General features: G+C 52.8%; 1 protein-coding gene across 4 annotated transcripts in view; it reads left to right on the top strand.

Moving 5' to 3' along the window:
* LOC145361361 (triacylglycerol hydrolase DDHD2-like) overlaps positions 1–18,727 on the top strand; it is a 28,038-nt gene extending 9,311 nt beyond the window's left edge. For all 4 annotated transcript variants that reach the window (XM_080217045.1, XM_080217043.1, XM_080217044.1 and 1 more), the window contains 10 exons: positions 445–638; positions 2,861–2,950; positions 4,832–5,024; positions 9,472–9,613; positions 11,158–11,366; positions 12,778–12,884; positions 14,305–14,394; positions 14,670–14,765; positions 15,294–15,461; positions 18,506–18,727. In XM_080217045.1, coding sequence (XP_080073171.1) covers positions 445–638; positions 2,861–2,950; positions 4,832–5,024; positions 9,472–9,613; positions 11,158–11,366; positions 12,778–12,884; positions 14,305–14,394; positions 14,670–14,765; positions 15,294–15,461; positions 18,506–18,712 — 1,496 coding nt within the window. In that variant the 3' untranslated portion in view covers positions 18,713–18,727. The remainder of the gene's footprint in view (positions 1–444; positions 639–2,860; positions 2,951–4,831; positions 5,025–9,471; positions 9,614–11,157; positions 11,367–12,777; positions 12,885–14,304; positions 14,395–14,669; positions 14,766–15,293; positions 15,462–18,505) is intronic.
* Positions 18,728–19,123: the final 396 nt, after the last annotated feature.

The raw sequence follows: 19,123 nt of genomic DNA, 5'->3' as shown, positions 1-19,123 counted from the left end.
CACTCCAACGATGTGCAGGTTAGGTGGATTGGCCATGCTAAATTGCCCCTTCGTATCAGGGGGATGAGCTAAGGTAAAATGCATGGGGTTATGGGGCTCGGGCCTGGATGGGATTGTGGGCGGTGCAGATTTAATGGGCTGAATGGCCTCCTTCTGCACTGTAGGGATTCTGTGTTTCTGTGCTGAATTGAGGGTGGTCTGGTGCAAGAAGAGTTTGGAGGTTGGACAAGACGATGAAGACTGACAGGGGAAAGTGGGGATGGGGGAGTGGGGAAGGCTGACTGGAACCAGTCTCTGGCTGTTAGTTTGCAGATTTGAAGAAATGTGTCTGCAGATGACAAACTGGAGCGAGGCCCTCAATGTGAATCTTTTTACTCTTGAGGAGACTGATTGATGCCAGCAGCACAGCGAAATGTTTCCTTTCTCGGTTGTGTTCTCTTTCAGAAGTGTTGGAGTCGGAGAACGTAGCAGTGCCGACAGACGGGGGACGGTATGATGTGTTCCTGTCCAGGCGCACGAGGCAGGCCGTATACTGGCATGAGGCACCCACGCAAGTGAGGCGATGCACCTGGTTTTCCAAAAGTGAGAAGGACAACCGATATAATCCCTACACGGAGGAGCTGAGCGAGCTGATCGAGGTACAGTCCCTCCCCCCGATGGAAATCTCACCACAACTCACCAGGCTGGCCAGCACTTGGTGCATCCTGGTGGCTGGGTGTCCCTCCCTGTCTCACTCATGGGTCTGGTCTTCTTGCTGTTAGATCACTGACAGAATCCAGGCCAATGTTCTATCCATTAGCACCCAGGAAGCAAAGCTTCACGTCACCCAGGCTGGATGTCAGGAGCTCTGACAGAGGCCTCCAGAACTTGACCTGCCCCTCAGAACCTTCTGGAGCTGAGACACGTCCCTCAGAACTTTCCAGAGCTCGACGTGTTCCTCAGAACTTTGCAAGGCTTGGGCATTTCTTGGATAATCATAGATCATAATCATGGAACCCGACAGTGCAGAAACAGGCCCTTCGGCCCATCAGGTCTGCACCGAACACAATCCCAGCCAGGCCCGACCCCCCACCCCCCCCCCATCCCAACATAGGAGTTTTACACATTTCCCTCAGAACCTTCCAGAACCAGCACATTCACCCTGAACGGATCATTCTGCAGCTCTCGCGATGGGCTGAATGGCTTCTCTCTGCATCGCTATGACGCCCGTGCCTCCCCTCGGACCTCTGGGCCTTCCTGTGGGCTGTGAGGCAGCACCCCCCGCCCACCCACCACCACCACGCACCAGCCCTCAGCATTGAAATGTGTGCGTGTTTCTCAGAAGCAGATACCAGATTACCCAGAATGATGCCAACTGCCAAAGCGAGGAATTACTGTGGCACCTGGCAGCAGATGGCACTGGGAGAGTGCTGGGGCCCCAGCTAGGGGAGCGCGAGGCCTGAGGGCAATTGGAGCCTGGGGGGGGGAAGCAGGGCCTGGCTGGTTCTGGTTCTGCACTCGGAGGGAGTTGGGTGGGGTGGGGGTTGGAGATGCTGGGCAGGTTGTGGTGGGGGGCACTCAAGGAGCTGGGGGAAGCTGAGGGGGGAGGTGGCACACACACTGAGGGAAAGCGGGGCATGGCTGAGGGAGCTGGGGCACAGCAAAGGGAGAGTCTGAGGGACACAGTGAGGGAGTGGGGGGGGCTGGGGGTTGGGTGCAGAGCTGGGGCACACGGAGGGACATCAGGGCATGGCTGAAGGAGCAGGTGTAGGTGGAGTGGTGGGTGAGGGTTTGGGAAACGCTGAGGGTGCGCAGGGGAGCTGGAGCGGGGTGGGGCGTGGGTGGGCGAGCTGGGGCACAGCTGAGGGAGCGTCTAAGGGACACAGTGGGGGAGGCTGGGGGTTGGCTGGGAGCTGGGGCACACGGAGGGAAATCGGGGCATGGCCAAGGGAGTGGGGTGTTGTCGGTAAAATAAAACCTGGGAGACTGTTAGTCAAAATACAGCGGTTTTCATTCCAAAGCTTTGGGGAGAAACTGGCTCCAATTAAGGCTGACCAGGTTTCTCCTCCAACACAAACACCAGTGGGTTTTTATACGTTGTGAGCTCCAGCAGGAATCACAATTCCAAGTTCCAATTCCTGCCAGCCCTTCAGTTCTTCCTTCCTGGGTTGTGATGCAGCCCCAGAATTAATCAGGAATTACAGCCCTGCAGTCAGGACACAGGAAAACCCTTCTGCAGCAGGACCAGCATCCCTGTCTTGGAAGTTAGTTGTGCAATCGTGGCTGTCCCAGCAGGAACCTTCCTGTTGGAAGCCAGTATCGCGATCTGCCATCAGCAGCTGTCAAAAGCCAGTATCGTAAACTACCATCTGTGTAACAATGTCCAACCCATATAAACAGGTTAGATTTGCAAAGTCTACAAAATAACAATCACGTTTAACTGTCTGCTGTTAGAAAAATGAGAGTTAAAGTATGTGAAACATGAACAAATAACTTATATTACTTCCAGCAACAGTATAAGCTTGAGAAGATCAGTCATGATGAAGGGTTATGTTTGTGACATATTGCAGGTACAAAATCCATTAACCCTTTCCCTTCAGGTACAAAATGCATTCAGCTTTTCCCTACTTCAGAGGGGTAGCTGGAGTGATGGGTGAGGGTCTGGGAAACACTGAGGGAAAGCGGGGCGAGGCTGGGGGGAGCTGGTGGGGGGGGAGCTGGGGCACACGGAGGGAAGTTGGGGCATGGCCGAGGGAACGGGGGATAGCGGGAATAGTGGGTGAGAGTCTGGGAAACACAGAGGGAGAGTGGGTCCTGGCTGGTTGTGGTTCTGCATGTTGTTGGTTTGAGAGGTGAGTAAAACTCTGCTCTCCCCACACAGAGAGCGTACAAGGAAGCAGTGGTCACCAACGAATGGAACAGGAAGGTGGAATTTCCCAGTGGAGAAGTCATTATCCTACACAACCCAAAGGTGAGGGAATGTTGCAGCATCGGTGGATCGGAACAGACACGATTTCCACCCCCCTCCCCCGCTTGGTGTATCGGGGTTGTTAATGGAGGAGGTTTGAATTGTTGGTGTGAGCCCTGTCCGTTCACAGCAGTGTGTGTGTGAGCCACAGACAGCAGCAAAATCAACGATAGAGCGGACTCTGAGCGCACTGATAACAGCTCAGTGAGATGGTGATGATGCTGCAGGGTGAGAAACCCTTCACTCTGATATCGATCTGAGGGTTTTGCAATAGGGTGTGTCTCTTTTTATTCCAGCATCAAGTGTCCCCCTCGTGTCCAGACTCTGTGTGTGTCCCACTCAGTGAAACAGAATGATGTGTGTCTGCTGTCTGACAGTGTTGTTGGCCTGTGTCAGTCCAAACACACACTTACCCATCAGGAACACCGGCTGGAAGACCCAATGCTCTGCCAGTGTAGGGGTGGGCAGTGCGAGGGGTGGGGGGATCGTCAGTGAGAATTGGGGGGGCTTGTGGGAAGGGAGGGGGGAGTGGGTGGAAGGGAGTGAGGAGATTTGCAGGAGGGGAGTGGAGGTGTGGGAGGGGTGATGGGTGGGGAGGATGACGAGAGTGGGTCGGGGGTGAGCGTGCAGGGGCTGGGGGGATTGCGGGAGTGGAGTGGGGGTGGGTGATTGCGGGAGGGGAGTGGGGGGTGAGCGTGCCGGGGCTGGGGGGATTGCGGGAGGGGAGTGGGGGTGGGTGATTGCGGGAGGGGAGTGGAGTGAGCGTGCCGGGGCTGGGGGGGATTGTGGGAGGGGAGTAGGAGTGGGGGTGAGCGTGCAGGGGCTGGGGGGATTGCGGGAGGGGAGTGGGGGTGGGTGATTGTGGGAGGGGAGTGGGGGGTGAGCGTGCCGGGGCTGGGGGGGATTGTGGGAGGGGAGTGGGGGTGGGTGATTGCGGGAGGGGAGTGGAGTGAGCGTGCCGGGGCTGGGGGGGATTGTGGGAGGGGAGTAGGAGTGGGGGTGAGCGTGCAGGGGCTGGGGGGATTGCGGGAGGGGAGTGGGGGTGGGTGATTGTGGGAGGGGAGTGGGGGGTGAGCGTGCCGGGGCTGGGGGGGATTGTGGGAGGGGAGTGGGGGTGGGTGATTGCGGGAGGGGAGTGGGGGGTGAGCGTGCCGGGGCTGGGGGGATTGCGGGAGGGGAGTGGGGGTGGGTGATTGCGGGAGGGGAGTGGAGTGAGCGTGCCGGGGCTGGGGGGGATTGTGGGAGGGGAGTAGGAGTGGGGGTGAGCGTGCAGGGGCTGGGGGGATTGTGGGAGGGGAGTGGGGGTGGGTGATTGTGGGAGGGGAGTGGGGGGTGAGCGTGCCGGGGCTGGGGGGGATTGTGGGAGGGGAGTGGGGGTGGGTGATTGCGGGAGGGGAGTGGGGGGTGAGCGTGCCGGGGCTGGGGGGATTGCGGGAGGGGAGTGGGGGTGGGTGATTGTGGGAGGGGAGTGGAGTGAGCGTGCCGGGGCTGGGGGGATTGCGGGAGGGGAGTGAGCATGTGGGGGGTGCGAGATCAGAGTGAGGGGCTGTGAGGGAGTGGGTGCAGTTGGGGTTTTAGCAGGAGAATGGGGGAGAGAGAGGAGTGGGAGCGGTAGGGCTTCCAAACATAAACCATTGGTAAGGGTGTGATGGGCAGGTTAAAAAGAGAAGGAAGTTTTTGTTGCTTCTCTTTTGAGGTTAGAATGTGTCAAAGTGTTTCAGTGAACCAACGGAGTGCCTCGAAAATGTCATCACTGTCAAATGATAGGAAACGGTCATTTCCACTCCCCACCCACAAGCCCGAGACAGGCAGGGTTCAGATCTGTATCTGTGGTGGCTCAGTGTCCGGTCTCAGCAGCGTCTCTGTGTTTTGTGGTCACCGCAGCTCATGATGCACTTCCAGGAGTGGAACTCAGCAGCTTCTGAGCAGAGTAAACCGTGGACGGTGAAGAGAGGGACAGAGCAGACCTATGGGGATATCTACCACGGTGAGCCTGTCAAGGTGGATCACCTGGTCTTCATGGTGCACGGAATCGGCCCAGCGTGTGACATCCGCTTCCGCAGCATCATTCAGTGCGGTGAGTTCCCGCTGTCCCACCCACACACACACACACACACACGCATACACACAGAACACACAAAGACACATACACACACTCTTGTAGACCTTTTCCCAGCTTGGTAAAGCTCTGCAGAGAAGCAAATCTTGCTGTCAGCTTCTGATTTGATTTATTATTGTCACGTATGAAATGCAGTGAAAAGTATTGTTTCTCAGGCACTTCACAGACTAAGCATACCGCTCATAGAGAAGGAAAGGCGAGAATGCAGAATGTAGTGTTACAGTCATAGCTGGGATGCAGAGAAGGATCAACTTAATGCGAGGTAGATCCATTGAAAAGTCTGACAGCAGCAGGGAGGAAGCTGTTCTTGAGTCAATTGGTACATGACCTCAGACTTTTGTCTCTTTTTCCCAAAGGAAGAAGGTGGAAGAGAGAATGTCCTGGGTGCATAGGGTCATTAATTATGCTGGCTGCTTTGCTGAGGCAGCATGAAGTGTAGACAGTCAATGGATGGGAGGCTGGTTTGTGTGATGGATTGGGCAAGATTCACGACCTTTTGTAGTTTCTTGCAGTCTTGGGCAGAGCAGGAGCCCATACCAAGCTGTGATACAACCAGAAAGAATACTTTCTATGGTGCATCTGTAAACATTGGTGAGAGTGGTAGCTGACATGCCGAATTTCCTTAGTCTCCTGAGAAAGTAGAGGCGTCGGTGGGGCTTTCTTAACTATAGCATCGGCATGGGGGGAACCAGGACAGGTTGTTGGTGATCTGGACATCTAAAAACCTGAAGCTCTTGACCATTTCTACCTCGTCCCCATTGATGTCAACAGGGGCATGTTCTCCTTTACGCTTCCTGAAGCCGATGACAATCTCCTGCGTTTTGTTGACGTTGGCAGTAATGAGAGATTGGGGTTAAAATTGGGTCAGCCATGATTTTGTTGAAAAGTGGAGGAGACCCGAGGGGCTGAGTGGCCTCACTCCTGTTCCTATTTCGTGTGCAGTCAGAAATGGACTGATCTCGCAAAACTTTGATCCCAATTTGAAACCAGATGTGTTGCAATTTCCCAGTGACTGCAAAACCAAATTCCATTTCTGTGTCTGTGTTCTGTCTCTGCCGCCTTCAGCCCATGAGGACAAAGTGTCCAACTGAACTTCTTTGTGTTCCTCTCGACTTCAGGAAAGCTTCGGGTTTTCAGTTGTCCAGATCACCAACAACCTGGCCTGGTCCCCCCGCCATGCCGACACTATAGTTAAGAAAGCCCACCATCGCCTCTAGTTTCTCAGAAATCTAAGGAAATTTGGCATGTCAGCTACAACTCTCACCAACTTTTACAGATGCACCATAGAAAGCATTCTTTCTGGTTGTATCACAGCTTGGTATGGGCTCCTGCTCTGCCCAAGACCGCAAGGAACTACAAAAGCTCATGAACGTAGCCCAGTCCATCGCACAAACCAGCCTCCCATCCATTGACTCTGTCTACAGTTCCCACTGCCTTGGAAAAGCAGCCAGCATAATTAAGAACCCCACGTACCCCGGACATTCTCCCTTCCACCTTCTGCCGCCGGGAGAAAAATACAAAAATCTGACATCAAGTCCCAACCAACTCAAGAACAGCTTCTTCCCTGCTGACTTTTGACTGGACCGACCTCACACTCAGTTGATCTTTCTCTACACTCTAGCTATGCCTCGAACACTACATTCTGCACTCTGTCCTTTCCTTCTCTATGAATGGTATGCTTTGTCTGTATTGGCGCGCAAGGAACAATACTTCTTACTTATGCGAATACATGCGACAATAATAAATCAAATGTGTCTGCGCATGCTCTCACTGTGTGCTTGCCAGCTGAGTTATTCAGCACCGTGTGGGATGACTGATGGCTGTGTTGTTCCGTGTTGATCTTGTGACCACAAAAGTGCTGACAGCTTCATACCAGAAATTTGAAGCAAAGTTTCTTTGGTGCATTTACACACAAACGCCTAAATCTTAAAACTCCCCCCACCGAAATGGAAGCCAAGAAAGTTTAATTCATTTAAATAAGGGAATGAACTTGAAAGGTAAATTCTCTGCCAGGGATTTCTCGGGAGCCTGAAGTGTTCCTGCTGAGATTGTTAGTCCTTTGGCCAGTGACTTTTATTTGTTATTCTTTCACGGGAAATAGGTGTCGCTGGCTGGGCCAGCATTTGTTGGCCATCCCTAACTCCCCTTGGACTGAGTATCTCACTTGGCTATTTCAGAGGGGCAATTAAGAGTGACCCACATTGCTGTGGGTTTGCAGTCAACCATAGGCTAATAAGAAGTCTCACAGAGTCAACAGGTTGATTTGGAAACACGAGCTTTCAGAGTGCCTGATGAAGGGGGAGCGCTCCAAAAGCTCGTGATTCCAAATAAACCTGTCTGGCTTTAACCTGGTGCTGTGAAACTACTTAATGTACCCACCCCAGTCCAACACTGGCAACTCATCCACATGTCAGCCAGACCAGGTAAGGATGGCAGATTTCCTTCCCTCAAGGATATTAGTGGTAGTTTAATGGTCACCGTTTACTGAGGCTAGCTTTATATTCCAGATTTATTTCAATTGAATTGAAATTGCCTCAGCTGCCATGGTGGCGTGTGAGCCCATGCCCCCAGACTGGGTCTGTGGGTTACTAGTCCAAGTGACATTACCACTGTGCCACCATCTCCTCCATCTGCAGAATCATCCTGAGAAGTTGAAGAACCTGAGTTGGTTGAGATAGGTAGGCTGCTGATTAACAAGGCAATCAGAGGTTATGGGGAAAAGGTAGGAGGATGGGAATGACAAAACTAACAGCCATGACTGAATGGCGGAACACACTCTATGGGTCAAGTGGCCTAATTCTACTCCAGTTTCTTACGGGGGCAGGGCAGGGCGGGGGACACAATGTCTTGTTTCATGTAGCTTTCCCAATCTGGTATTCAGCTGTACGCCCGTGCTGGCTTCCACTGATCCTGCTGCCTTAGGGTGACTTGGTGGGCCTCGATATCTGCTACCCCTCACCGGGTGAGTTTAAGATGTACTCAGTGGATGATGAGAGCACGCACTGACTTCACAGAATCCCAACAATGCAGTGAGAGGCCATTTGGCCAATCGATTCTGCACCAACCGCAATCCCACCCAGGCCCCACCCCATATCTCTACTTATTTACCCACTAATCCCTTTAACCTATTTATGTCAGGACACAAAGAGGCAATTTTAGCATGGCCAATCAACCTAACCCGCACAACTATGGGCTGTGGGAGGAAATCAGAGCACCCGGAGGAAACCCACGCAGACACGGGGAGAATGTGCAAACTCCACACAGACAGTGCCCCAAGCCAGGAATCAAACCCAGGTCCCTGGAGCTGTCAAGCAGCAGTGCTAACCACTTGGAATGCAGGAGCAGTTCGGATTGTCTTCACTGTTGTGGCTGGTCCATTTCACTGGATTTCTAGGGATCAAGTTGGCACTTAGAGCAAAGGGAATAGAATATAAAGGGAAGAAAGTATTGTTGCAACTGTACAAGGCATTGGTGAGGACACACCTGGAGTATTGTGTACAGATTTGATCCCTGTATGTGAAGGAAGATGTAGTGGCATTGGAGGCAGTTCAGAGGAGGTTCATGAGATTGATTCCAGAGATTGGGGGGGGGTTTGTTGTACAAAGAGAGACTGAACAGTTTAGGCCGATACTCTCTGGAATTTAGAAGAATGAGGGGAGATCAGATTGAGAGATACAAGGTGATAAAAGATGTGGATAAAGTAGATGTGGAGCGGATACTTCCTGTTGTGGGGCATTCTAGGATGAGAGGTCATAGTCTGCGGATAAGGGGCAACAAATTTAAAACAGAGTTGAGGAGAAATGACATCATAGAATCTACAGTGTAGAAGGAGGCCATTTGGCCCATCAAGTCTGCACTGACAACAATGCTACCCAGGTCCTACATCCATAACTCCACACATTTGCCCTCGTAATCCCCCTGACATTAAAGACAATTTATCATGGCTAATCAATCGAACGCGCACATCTTTGAAGTGTGGGTGGGAACTGATGCACTCGGACAAAACCCACGCAGACACGGGGAGGATGTGCAAACTCCACACAGACAGTGACTCGAAGCCGGAATTGAACCCGGGTCCCTGGCGCTGTGAGGCAACTGTGCCGCCCCAAAAGTTCTCCCAAAGGGTTGTGAATTTGTGGAATTTGCTACCCCAAAGTGTGGCGGATGCTGGGACCATTTAAGGATGAGTTGGACAGATTTTTAATGGGTTGAAGGGTTCCGGGGAGAAGGCTGGAAAATGGGTATGAGGAGCATTTTAGCCATGATGGAATGTTGGAGTGGACTTGGTGGGCTGAATGGCCTAACTCTGCTCCTGTATCTTGTGAACTGTTATGAGCGAGCGCAGAGGCAATGTTGCTTTGTGGCGTGTGGTTTACAGCTAACACACTCTCCCTCCACATTGCAGTGAATGATTTCCGGAACGCTGCTCTCAGCCTCCTGCAGACGCACTTCAAGAAAGCCCAAGATGAGCAGAAGGTTGGCCGGGTGGAGTTTCTGCCTGTGAATTGGTATTGCACCCTGCATGGAGATGCCACTGGGGTGGATGAGTGAGTGTCGGGTCGTGCCTGCCGTGTTACTCAGGGTCAGCTCATTATTCTCATTGCGGTTGCACGGTGCAGGCAGGTTAACACACGTGACCGAGGGTGTTGATCAAAGGGGATCTGCTGGATTTGGGATCTGCTGACTTGTCAGATTGTTCGATATTGCCCGTGGGTCAGGTCCCAGCTGCCGGCTGGAGATTGGATTTCAGGATCCCTTGTTTTGTTAAAGCCTGAACTTGGATTTTATTCAAAATAAACCACTTGGAGTACAAGGTCTGACCCAGCTGCTATCCACAAGCACACTCAGAAGTCTCACAACACCAGGTTAAAATCCAACAGGTTGATTTGGAATCATGAGCGCTGCTCCTTTCTCAAGTGAGTGGAGGTAGGTTTTACCAACAGCACAGATAGACAGAGACATAACTGCAAGATAATGAGAGGTTTGACGGATTCACCTGATGAAGGGGCAGTGCTCCAAAAGCTCGTGATTGCAAATAAACCTGTTGGACTTTAACCTGGTGTTGAGAGACTTATTACTGTGCCCGTGCCCATCCCCATCCATCACCGGAATCTTCACATCATGGCTGCCATCCACAAGTTCAGTAAATGGTTAGATTGCCGCTGCTTTATTTAGTGACCACCACTATTTTTTTAACTTTGAACCTTCCCTGCTCCTTGTGAGTTTTCCAGCAAACGGCACCTTTCTCAGGAAGTTGGGATCAGTTCCTTCCTGGAGGTTCAGATCGATGTGACTTGGGCGATTTGATCCCTGCCCTGTGTCACTTGCTGGACCAATTGTGGTTGGTGTTTCAATCACTCTCAACTGATCTCCTGAGCCTCCTCCAGCACCACTCCATCCCTGATTCAGGTGATCCTGTGAGACAGACCACACGTGTTAGTGGGTTGGTGCTCCAGACTGATAAAGTCGTGGAGGTTTACAGCATGGAAACAGGCCCTTCTGCCCAACTGGTCCATACTGCCCTATTTTTACCACAAAGCTAGTCCCAATTGCCCGCGTTTGGCCCATATCCCTCGATACCCAATGTTTTTTAAAAGACAAAGTTGTACCCGCCTCTACTCCTGCCTCTGGCAGCTCGTTCCAGATACTCACCACTCTCTGAACAAATTGCCCCACCGGACAACTTTGACTTTACTCAGCCTTGTGTTGGTCTCTGTGGATAGCACTCCCTTTTTCCTGTCTGATTGAATGAATTCTCTCAGACTAAAGGCCTTGATGCTTATCTGTGGAGACTTTGACAAAGACCTTTATTTCTTAGTAGCTGATGTGATTTTTAAATCTGTGTGATTATTTACCATTTCAATCCTGGAATTAAAATAGCATCTTGCACTGGGCAGGATACAGACAAGGTGCTTTATTGGAACCTGCTCTGTGTCGATCCCAGAGACTTGCTGTTTGTCCGCTGCATTTAAACTGTGTTCTTTATATGTTCTGTCCCTCCTGATAAACCTCAACACTCATCAGGGTTCAATGATGAAGGCGTCTCCCATTTGTGCTCAGCCTGTCTCCCCCTCTCTGTGTTCCCTCTCAGAGATATTCGAAGAATAACATTGCCAAGTATCAGTCGCCTACGACACTTCACCAATGAGACGTTACTCGACCTGTTCTTCTACAACAGCCCCACCTACTGCCAAACCATTGTGGACACTGTGGCCAACGAGATGAACCAGCTCCTGGCGGTTTTCCAGCGACGCAATCCCGATTTCCGAGGCGGGATCTCAGTGGCTGGACACAGTCTGGGTAAAGCCAGAATCTCCCTTGCTGTGTTTTGTGGGTCCACTGTTGGTATTTCTCCTGCTGACCTCTGTGCTGCGGGGAATGAATTTGGGGCGGATGGGGGGGGTGGCGGGGAGTTGGGGGTGAAGGGGGGTGGATGGGGGGGGGGGCGGGGAGTTGGGGGTGAAGGGGGGAGGAATGGGGCGTGCGGTTGGAGGAGGGAATGGGGCGCACGATTGGAGGGGGGAATGGGGCACGTGGTCAGGAAGGTGTCTGCTGCTTTGGTTCTGAGTGAGTTGAGGCAACAGGTTTTGTCACGTGGACCCCTCAGTTGAGCTTTGACTCTCGGTGCACCCCCAAAGTTCAGGCAGCACCTGGATCTCTCCTCAGTGAGATTCCTGTTAATTCCTGGGATGTGGGTACAGATAACCAGTTCCCCAAGTGTTAACTGACCGGTGTTACTGACCCATGCAGTGAAACCAATGCCCCCCCCCCCCCCTTCCCCCCAGGTAATGGTTTGGATTACCAGTGACCGATGGTGGCCCCTGGTTGTCTCATGCCACCCTCTTCACCTTCTGAAAGACCTGGGGATTGTCAGCCCTCCCTTCATGTTTGTTGGTGTCAAGTCCTTCCTTGGGCAAGCCATCCAATCGCAGATTTACAACAGGAGGGAAGGGTGTTGATTGGTTGGCAACCTCAACCCTGATAGGCTGAGGCGTTGCCATCTTGCCTCTGTTTGAAATTTGGTCGTCTTGCATTTGTCCTGATGAGTGCAGGAGGAAAAACTTCAGCAACACGTGTCTCTCTCGCTCGCTCTCTCTCCCTTCAAATAGAAGATAGTCAAAAATTAATTCAATGGGGAATTTAGGATAAAGATTTCTCCATGAGAGAGTGGTGAAAATGTGGAGGTTCAGGTAAAGAGTTGGGATGGATATGGTTGTAAGTATGCGTGAGAGAGGACCAGAAGGATAAGTTGCTGACACGAAGTGAATAAAGGTTGGAGGAATTTGATGTGTGGCACAGAGTGATGGCTGTAGCTGTACAGAACCCTGGTTAGGTCCCACTTGGAACAGATCGGGGCAGCAGACTTTACAAAGGACATGTTGGCCTTGGAGGGAGTGCAGCCGAGGTTTACACGAATGATACCCGGACTTGAGAGCTTAGGTTATAAGGAGGGATTGTACAAATGAGACCTGTTTTCTCTGGAATTCAGAAGGAGGCCATTTGGCCCATGGAATCTGCACTGACTTTCCCAGCAGGCCATCGCACCCAGCTCCTACCCCTGCAACCCCCACAAGGGTGGCATGAGAGACACCAGAACTCGGGGCCACCATCAGTCACTGATAATCCCAAAGAGAATCCAGGAGAAGGTTTTGTTGCAGAGAATGTGGAAGTGTCTCTGGCTGTTGGATCCAAACTTATCCCTGTTTTCCAGGCTCCCTGATACTCTTCGATATTCTGACCAATCAGAGTAGCTCCGGCTCCAAGGAACAGGGCGCCCGCCAACAGGTGGTCACAAAGAGTTGCCGTTCCTGTATGAAGGTAAATCTCGCCAGGGCCACGGGGAGGGTCGGAGCACAGGCGTCACCGCTGGCACAGGCTACTTGCTTTGAGGGGGATTGGTGAATGGCGGCTGGATGTGTGTGTTGTACGCTGGAATATTCTCCCCCCCGCTTGGGGTTACAAAGCTCCTTGAGTTAAATGGGGTGGCACGATGGCACAGTGGGTTAGCGCTGCTGCCTCACGGCACCAGGGACTGGGGTTCGATTCCTGTCTTGGGTCACTGTCAGCGTGAAGTCTGCACGTTCTCCCCATGTCGGTGTGGGTTTCCTCCAGCTGCTCTGTTTTCCTCCAAAGGTGTGCAGGTTTGGTGGATTGGCCATGATCAGCTGATCCTCGTGTCAGGGGGATTCACAGGGTAAGTGCGCGGAGTAATGGGGATAGGTGGGTTTGTGGATGGGCCGAATGGCTTCCTTCTGCACTGTAGGGATTCTGTGAAGTAGGAGGTGAACGCCCCCACCTCTTGCACGTCTGGGATCTGTGCACGGCAGTGGCAGGAGCTGTGATTGCAGCGAGCTCGGGAGAGCTGGGTAACTGCCCTGAGTGGAACGTCCTGGAATCTCATCAATCCCTGCTGAAGGGAAGGGTTTGCGATCCCGGGATTAAATCGGTACCTCTGTGGAATGGATTCACTCAGCCTGCTGTCTGCACACAGGCTGGCGTCAGTCTGCAGTTTGCAACTTAGAGCTGCGTCGTTTCATTCTTGTTCTGCAAGGATTCTGAGCAATGGGAAGCGAAGGCTGGTAATGAAAACATCCCTGCAGTGCAGAAAGAGACCATTCGGCCCATTGAATCTGCACTGACTTTCCCAACAGAACATTCCCACCCAGCCCCTATCCCCATAACCCCACATATTTACCCCACCAATTCACATTACCGATACTTGGGACACTGAGGGGCAATTTAGCAAGGCCAATCCACCTGACCTGCACATTATTGGACTATGGGAGGAAACCCACAGAGACACGGGGAGAATGTGCAGGCCCCACACAGATGGTGACCCAAGCCGGGAGTCGAACCCGGATCCGTGGCGCTGTGAGGCAGCAGTGCTAACCACTGTGCCACCTCAAATGTAACTGCAGGTGAGCTCTGACTGGGATATGAGATCAGGTTGGAGGGACTGAATGATCTGTGTCCTCTTGTCCAGAGTTTGACACACTGAGGTCTTTGTAAATGTCAAGTTTGAGAACTCCTTCCAGCTCTATCCCAGTGAAGTATTCCTGCTGAAATGGTGGGAATATTATTGTGCTCGTTCACTGGGTCTGCTTGTGGTAATTGAAATAGTCCACGTCTGTCCAACTGCCTTGGGAGAAGGGGAGTTCGCTGGATGGTGATCAGGGACAGGGATTTGTGCTGGATCTGGGTGCTTGGTTAAAACTCTTGTCTTCATTCACTGCCTCAGGATATGAGCTTGGAGGAAGTTCTGAAATTACACGGACTATCGGAATTCCTGACCGTTCTGGAACAGGAGAAGCTGGATCTGGAGTCGTTGGTAAGAGGCAACTCGGAGCCTTCCTGCAATTCCATTTCTTTCCGTGTCTGTTGATTTCCCCCTTTGTCACCGCACTCTCTCCTCCCCCTCCCTCTCCCCATCGCCCGAGTCTGTGCGGGCACAGCCCGAGCCTGTTGCGATTTACTGCCCATGATAAATTGCGTGATAAATTTGTGTGGGAAGCTGGGCTGGAAAGGGGAAATGTTTGGCCTTGTGTTCTCACGGGATCTGGATGGAGAAGACTGGCTCCTCATCTGCTTCATTGCTCCCGTCAGGTGATGTGTTCCGATGCGGAACTGAAGGAGTTGGGCATTCCCCTGGGACCAAGGAAGAAAATACTCAGTGTGGCCAAGACTTTCACAAGTGGACAGGTACAAGACACGCCCGGCACCTTCCCCACCCCCCGCCCCCTCCCTCCCTCCCTCCCTCCCTCTGTTTGGAGTGGAGGGGTGGAGGGGGTTGAGCGTGAGGGGCTGGGAGTGGGCGGGGATCGAAGAGGGGCAGTGAACTGGGAGGGGGGAGTAGGGGGTGGCTGGGAGGAGGTGGAGGGGGGGTGAGGGTGTGGGGGCGGGGAGGGGGGGGACGAGTGAGGGTGTGGGGGCGGGGAGGGGGGGGACGAGTGAGGGTGTGGGGGCGGGGAGGGGGGGGACGAGTGAGGGTGTGGGGGCGGGGAGGGGGGGGACGAGTGAGGGTGTGGGGGCTGGGAGGGGGGGGACGAGTGAGGGTGTGGGGGCTGGGAGGGGGGGGACGAGTGAGGGTGTGCGGGTTGACTGTTGAGATGATGATGATAAAGTCAGCTCGGGTGAATGGACCCTTTGCCTCACTGAAACCCTTGGCACCCAGCTGACTGTCCATGACCCTGACGCCATTGTGACCAGTTGTCAACCTTGGATTGGCAGGTGACGAGAGAGGAGGAGCAAGTGGGGGAACCAATGGGAAGGACCATGACTGAGAAAGGCAACCAATGCGGAGAGGAGGGAGGTGGCGGCGAGCAGTCACAGCGCCCCCTGTCCACCAGCAGCCTCACTTCAGTCAATTACGAACAGTTCAACGTGGGTATTGGCCAGGTAAGAGTTTACACAGCAGCAGGAGCAAGGATAACCTCCCAATGTTATAAAGAGGAAGTTGATCCCCTCTCTGAGAACTGACGCTTTACCACTCAAACAGGAGTACCGCGCTTTATAATCTGTTAAAGTGAGTGCGAGAAGGGGGAATATCTGCACTTCAACTTTTAGTGGCAAAGTCAAAATAACTACCTGAGACGATCTCTGTAAAATCAACAAGGAACTAACGAAATCTAACGATCTAAGTGAACAGGTTAACTAAACTATTAACAAACCCAGTCAAACACTGGATGAATGAAATGTTGTTTCGATAAATACAACTCCTACCTACTGACAAAAAAACAGAATTTTTAGTCATTCTCGAAATTACAACCAGGCTTGTTGCCTTCTGGAATCTTCTGTCTGGAGCCTCTGTCTTCCTTTGCTATCTTCACTGTTGAGATGAGGCTCTCTTTTAAGACATAAATAAGTTGTGGCAGAGAGCCACAACTCTCTCCCTCTCTCTCTGAAGCTGAGAGCTGTGCCTGGCACTGTTCTCCAGTTTGTGCCACTGTCCCTCTCTCCATCTCTCATACCCCCTGATGACATACCAACATCCCCACAAGAGGACTGGTTCTCAGGTTTCCAAAACATCAAATTCAAATCTGACAGGCTGCTGTTATCCAAGTGCCTAATTTAAATTGATTGGACAAAATTTAAAAACAGCCAGTTGTCTTGGCAACACTACTGTTTGGCCTTTGATATAATGTTGCAATCTGTGTACTGCATATGCATCAGCATCTTTTTTCTAAAAACAAATTTGAACACGAGAAGTGTAGGAAAAAACACTCTCTCTTTTCAAAAACTTTATAAACACCAAAATTTGGTAACGCAGCAGCCTGATTCAGTTTGTCCAGGTGAGAGAGTTTACACAGCAAAACAAGCGCACCATGGCTGAAATGAATAATTATGCTGCATCTGGGTTGCATGTTTTACAGACACACTGACTCCCAGTAGAAAGAAACTGAACTTTAAAACATTCTGCAGAAACATCACATTTATCAATAACCTGGCACTGTATCATCACACCTCAGAGGACCTTACCCCAGGCACCAATTGTTGCTGATTAAGCAATGCAGTGGACATTTTTCAAGTTTATTTATTCATGTCACAAGTCCGCTTACATTAACACTGCAATGAAGTTACTGTGAAAATCCACTCGTCGCCACACTCGGGCGCCTGCTCGGGTACACTGAGGGAGAATTTAGCATGGCCAATGCACCGCATCAGCACGTCTTTCAGACTGTGGGAGGAAACCCATGCATACACGGGGAGAATGTGCAAACACCACACAGACAGTGACCCGAGGTTGGGAATTGAACCCAGGTCCCTGGCGCTGTGAGGCAGCAGTGCTAACCACTGTGCGAGTGTGCTGCCCTGTGAATGTGAGTCTCTCTGTAACTGTGCGCTATTGGGTTTCAACATTGACTTTTAAAAAGAGCTATTTTCTCACCCTCTCCTCCACCTTACCACCTCGCCTCGCCCCTCTCTCTGTCTCTCTCCTCCCCTCGCCCCTCTCTCTCTGTCTCTCTCTCTCCTCCCCTCGCCCCTCTCTCTGTCTCTCTCTCTCCTCCCCTCGCCCCTCTCTCTCTCTGTCTCTCTCTCTCCTCCCCTCGCCCCTCTCTCTCTGTCTCTCTCTCTCCTCCCCTCGCCCCTCTCTCTCTGTCTCTCTCTCTCCTCCCCTCGCCCCTCTCTCTCTGTCTCTCTCTCTCCTCCCCTCGCCCCTCTCTCTCTGTCTCTCTCTCTCTCCTCCCCTCGCCCCTCTCTCTCTCTCTCTCTGTCTCTCTCTCTCTCCTCCCCTCACCCCTCTCTCTCTCTGTCTCTCTCTCTCTCCTCCCCTCGCCCCTCTCTCTCTCTCTCTCTGTCTCTCTCTCTCCTCCCCTCGCCCCTCTCTCTCTCTCTCTCTGTCTCTCTCTCCTCCCCTCGCCCCTCTCTCTCTCTCTTCTCTGTCTCTCTCTCTCCTCCCCTCGCCCCTCTCTCTCTCTCTCTCTGTCCCTCTCTCTCCTCCCCTCGCCCCTCTCTCTCTCTCTCTCTCTGTCTCTCTCTCTCCTCCCCTCGCCCCTCTCTCTCTCTCTCTCTGTCTCTCTCTCTCCTCCCCTCGCCCCTTTCTCTCTCTCTCTGTCTCTCTCTCTCCTCCCCTCGCCCCTCTCTCTCTCTCTCTGTCTCTCTCTCTCCTCCCCTCGCCCCTCTCTCTCTCTCTGTCTCTCTCTGTCTCTCTCCTCCCTCGCCCCTCTCTCTCTCTCTCTCTGTCTCTCTCTCTCCTCCCCTCGCCCCTCTCTCTCTCTCTCTCTGTCTCTCTCTCTGTCTCTCTCTCTCCTCCCCTCGCCCCTCTCTCTCTCTCTCTGTCTCTCTCTCCTCCCCTCGCCCCTCTCTCTCTGTCTCTGTCTCTCTCTCTCCTCCCCTCGCCCCTCTCTCTCTGTCTCTGTCTCTCTCTCTCCTCCCCTCGCCCCTCTCTCTCTCTCTCTCTCTCTCTCCTCCCCTCGCCCCTCTCTCTCTCTCTCTGTCTCTCTCTCTCCTCCCCTCGCCCCTCTCTCTCTCTCTCTGTCTCTCTCTCTCCTCCCCTCGCCTCTCTCTCTCTCTCTGTCTCTCTCTCTCCTCCCCTCTCCCCTCTCTCTCTGTCTCTCTCTCTCCTCCCCTCGCCCCTCTCTCTCTGTCTCTCTCTCTCCTCCCCTCGCCCCTCTCTCTCTGTCTCTCTCTCTCCTCCCCTCGCCCCTCTCTCTCTGTCTCTCTGTCTCTCTCCTCCCCTCGCCCCCCTCTCTCTCTCTCTCTGTCTCTCTCCTCCCCTCGCCCCTCTCTCTCTCTCTCTCTCTGTCTCTCTCCTCCCCTCGCCCCCCTCTCTCTGTCTCTCTGTCTCTCTCCTCCCCTCGCCCCTCTCTCTCTCTCTCTCTGTCTCTCTCCTCCCCTCGCCCCTCTCTCTCTCTCTCTCTGTCTCTCTCCTCCCCTCGCCCCTCTCTCTCTCTCTCTCTGTCTCTCTCCTCCCCTCGCCCCTCTCTCTCTCTCTCTCTCAGGTCTCGGTGAATTATCCACGCATGGACTTTGAGCCGGAGATTTTCTTTGCGTTTGGCTCACCGATTGGGATGTTCCTGACTGTGCGAGGTTTGAAGAGAATCGATCCCAGCTACACACTGCCAACGTGCAAGAGTTTCTTCAACATTTATCACCCGGTATGTCCCCTGGTGTCAGGGTGGGAACTGTCCCTGGTGGGCCCTGTCTGAGCATCCGCCTGGAACGTTTCTCCCATCCGCTACTTGGAACAGACTGGGTGGAACAAACACCGCGATTCACCGAGATCCAGGCAACGTGGGCATGGCTGGCTGAGCCAGCATTGATTACCCCTCCTTAATTACCCCTCCAGAAGGTGGTGGTGAGCTCCATTCTTGACCTGCTGCGGTCCGTGAGGTGTAGGAACACCCACAGTGCTGTTAGGGGAGGGAGTTCCAGGATCCTGATCCAGTGATGGTGAAGGAACGGCCGATACATTTCCAAGTCAGGATGCTGAATGACTTTGAGGGGAACCTCGAGGTGCCGGTGATTCCAGCGACCTGCTGCCCTTGTCCTTCTGGATGGGAGAGGTTGCAAGATTGGAAGGTGCTACCTCAGGATCTTTGGTGAATTGCTGCAGTGTG

Source organism: Carcharhinus amblyrhynchos, chromosome 34 (genome assembly GCF_965287045.1).
Source record: "Carcharhinus amblyrhynchos chromosome 34, sCarAmb.v2.hapA, whole genome shotgun sequence".
Classification (NCBI taxonomy): Eukaryota; Metazoa; Chordata; class Chondrichthyes; order Carcharhiniformes; family Carcharhinidae; genus Carcharhinus; species Carcharhinus amblyrhynchos.
Note: the sequence above shows the minus strand (reverse complement) of the source record. Positions and strands in the feature narration are given on the sequence as shown.